Source organism: Alexandromys fortis, unplaced genomic scaffold, assembly GCF_014885135.2.
Source record: "Alexandromys fortis isolate MF-2015 unplaced genomic scaffold, M_Fortis_MF-2015_v1.1 scaffold_186, whole genome shotgun sequence".
In the NCBI taxonomy this organism is placed as follows: Eukaryota; Metazoa; Chordata; class Mammalia; order Rodentia; family Cricetidae; genus Alexandromys; species Alexandromys fortis.
Window position 1 is genome coordinate 2374270 of NW_026068067.1, and position 2702 is coordinate 2376971.

Genomic DNA, 2702 nt, shown 5'->3' on the forward strand with positions numbered 1-2702 from the left:
AAAAAAAAAAAAAAAAAAAAAAAAAAAAAAAAAAAAACTGGCAAACAATAAACAGAGATCATCATACACAAAGAAGGTTCTGGTGTCACATAGGACACTAAAGCAGGCAGCCTTGTTTTTTTCCTATGGTACCTGAGGTGGGATCCAGGCCTTGTACAAGCTAGGCCAAGCACTCTGCCACTGAACCACACTCCCACCTCAACCTGCTGGATGCTTAAACACAGATCCACATGAGACACAGGGCCCCACCCTTCTGACCTCATCTCACCCAGATGCCCATCCCAACAGGACTTCTTGGCACAGGAATTTGAAGGAGAAAGGGCCACAGTTTAATCCCCATTGTCTTGGGCAGAGGGCTGTAGCCAGAGCAGAAGCCCTAAGGCTGGGTTCCACCTGTTGTGTCTGAGGAACAAGAGGACAGAGATTGGGAGTGAAGCTCAGTTGTAGAGCTCCTGCCTAGAATACCCCAGTGATGGGCTGGAAGTGTGACTCAGTGGTGGGTGCTGACCTAGCCTGTGCAATGCCCTGGGTCCCATCCCCAACACTGCAGAGTTACACTAGTGCAAGCAGACTGGTGTGACCAGGGCAGAGTGAGGGGAGTGTGGACTCGAGGACAGTGGTGAGGATTCTGTTAAGGCAGCACTGGCCTATGGAGATAGCTCCTGAGTAGAGTACATGGTTAGTACACACCAGGTTCGTCCCAAGCCTTTCAAAACAGAGAAAATAGCATCTTAGAGCTGCCTCTTCACAGAAGCATTGCCTGTTCCCTGCCATACACACGAGGTCCTGTGTGGAGGATTGTTGTAGCAGGTCATTCAGCTCCATTTATGCTGGTGTTCCAACTGTGGCCTCTATTACTCCTTCCACCCAGGAGACACCAAGTGGCTGCATGCAGTCCTGGGCTCCGTCCAGCAAAACATCCACTCTCCAGCCCTGCTCTTCAAGTTGGCACAGGATGCCTGCAAGACAGCCACACCAGCCAGCGCGCCACCAGACACCATGCTGCTGGGCATCGCACTGGAGCTTGGGCTGCAGGTACTCCAGCTAACATCACCAGAAAATGAGTGGGAACCCTGCTCCTGGGGCAAAGGCTGACACAGGAGTCACACCTCTGAGGGTGGAGTTATAGACCAAACTTGAGTGACGGATATCACTCTAGGTTTGAGGCTCATCTCCAGGACTGTGGTTAAAGACGGAGAGGGCCCAGGTGGGCAGGGCAGGGTCTGCAGGCCAGGGGATGGACCCAGGAGGGGACAGAAGAGGACCAGAGAGTGCTGCTAGAATGCTTGCCTAATGTTCTGGGTTTCAGCCTCAGCACCACATAAGCCAGGTGTGTTGGTGCATACCTGTAATTCTAGCATTCGGGAGGTATAGACAGGATCAGAAGTTCAGGATCAACCCTGGCTATGTAGAGAGTTGGAGGCCTGGAGGTATTATTTGAGATCCTGTCTCAAATAAACCCATAAAAATCAAAACATGAACACAGACCAGGTGCTGGGGTGTGACTCCACAGGGCTATAGTGGGTTTTACTATGTCCTGTATTCCATCCCCAGTATAAAAACATTTTAATCAGAAAAGAAAGAAATAGATCCTGAGGTTGCCTCTTGGTGCTTTTGGTTAAAATAAAAACCATGAGCCGGGCAGTGGTGGTGCGTGCCTTTAATCCCAGCATTCAGGGAGGCAGAGGATCTCTGAGTTCAAGGCCAGCCTGGTCTACAGAGTGAGTGCCAGGACAGCCAAAGACACACAGAGAAAGTATCGAAAGAAAGAAAAAGAGAGAGAAAGAGAAAGAAAGACCACGAGGCTAGAGAGATGTCTCAACAGTAAACTGATTGCTCTTCCAAAAGACCCATGTCTGCTTCCCAAGACATGCATGGCTGTCTATAACAGTCTATAACTCCAGAGTCAGAGGTCTGACACCCTTTTCTGGCCTCTGCTGTCACTACACAGACATGGACAGACTAAATAAAACGAAGACCATGAATAGGGCAGAGTCAGCCAATAAGGAACACCCTTGGGAGTGAGTGATGTATACAGAGTAATGTTAGCTGGGGGTTTGCAGCTTCAAAGAGGGACTTTCCTGGGGTTGAGCTCTGTCAGCCAGGCCTCTAGCTGAATATCACTGTCCTGCCATGGCAAGGACCAGGCCAGCCTGCGTGCAGCCCATGGGTGAGTAACCAGTAGAGGACATGGATATCTGGGCCTTAGGGTACCTAGAAACTGAAGGGCTAGACAGGTATGAGCCTGGTTATGGGGCCCCAGATAGTTGCAGGGACGGAGTATGTGAAAAACAGCTTCGTGTGGTGACACACACCTTCCATCCTAGACAGAACGGGAGGATCTGAGTTTGCAGACAGTTGGACCACAGACCCAACCTCAAAAACAATCAGACAAACCAAAGAACCTAAGAGTGGTTCTCAAGGTAGCTCAGTCAATAAAGTGCTTGTTTGGAAAATTAGGTCCCCAGAACCAAGAAAAAAATGTAAAAAAGCTATAATCAGCTGGATATAGTAACGCACACCTTTGACCCCAGCACTGGGAGGAGAGGCGGGCGGATCTCTATGAGTTCAGGGCTAGCCTGGTCTACAGAATGAGTTCCAGGACAGCCAGTGTTCTTACACAGAGAAACCGTGTATAGAAGGAAGGAGGGAGGGAGGGAGGGAGGGAGGGAGGGAGGGAGGGCGGGGGGGGGGGCGGGGGG

At 50.4% G+C, this 2702-nt stretch overlaps 1 protein-coding gene across 1 annotated transcript in view; it reads left to right on the top strand.

Moving 5' to 3' along the window:
- The window catches only part of Zswim4 (zinc finger SWIM-type containing 4), a 25400-nt gene that overhangs the window by 17206 nt on the left and 5492 nt on the right, over positions 1-2702 (top strand). Inside the window, exon 12 of the mRNA XM_050120760.1 lies at positions 808-1035. Coding sequence (XP_049976717.1) covers positions 808-1035 — 228 coding nt within the window. The remainder of the gene's footprint in view (positions 1-807; positions 1036-2702) is intronic.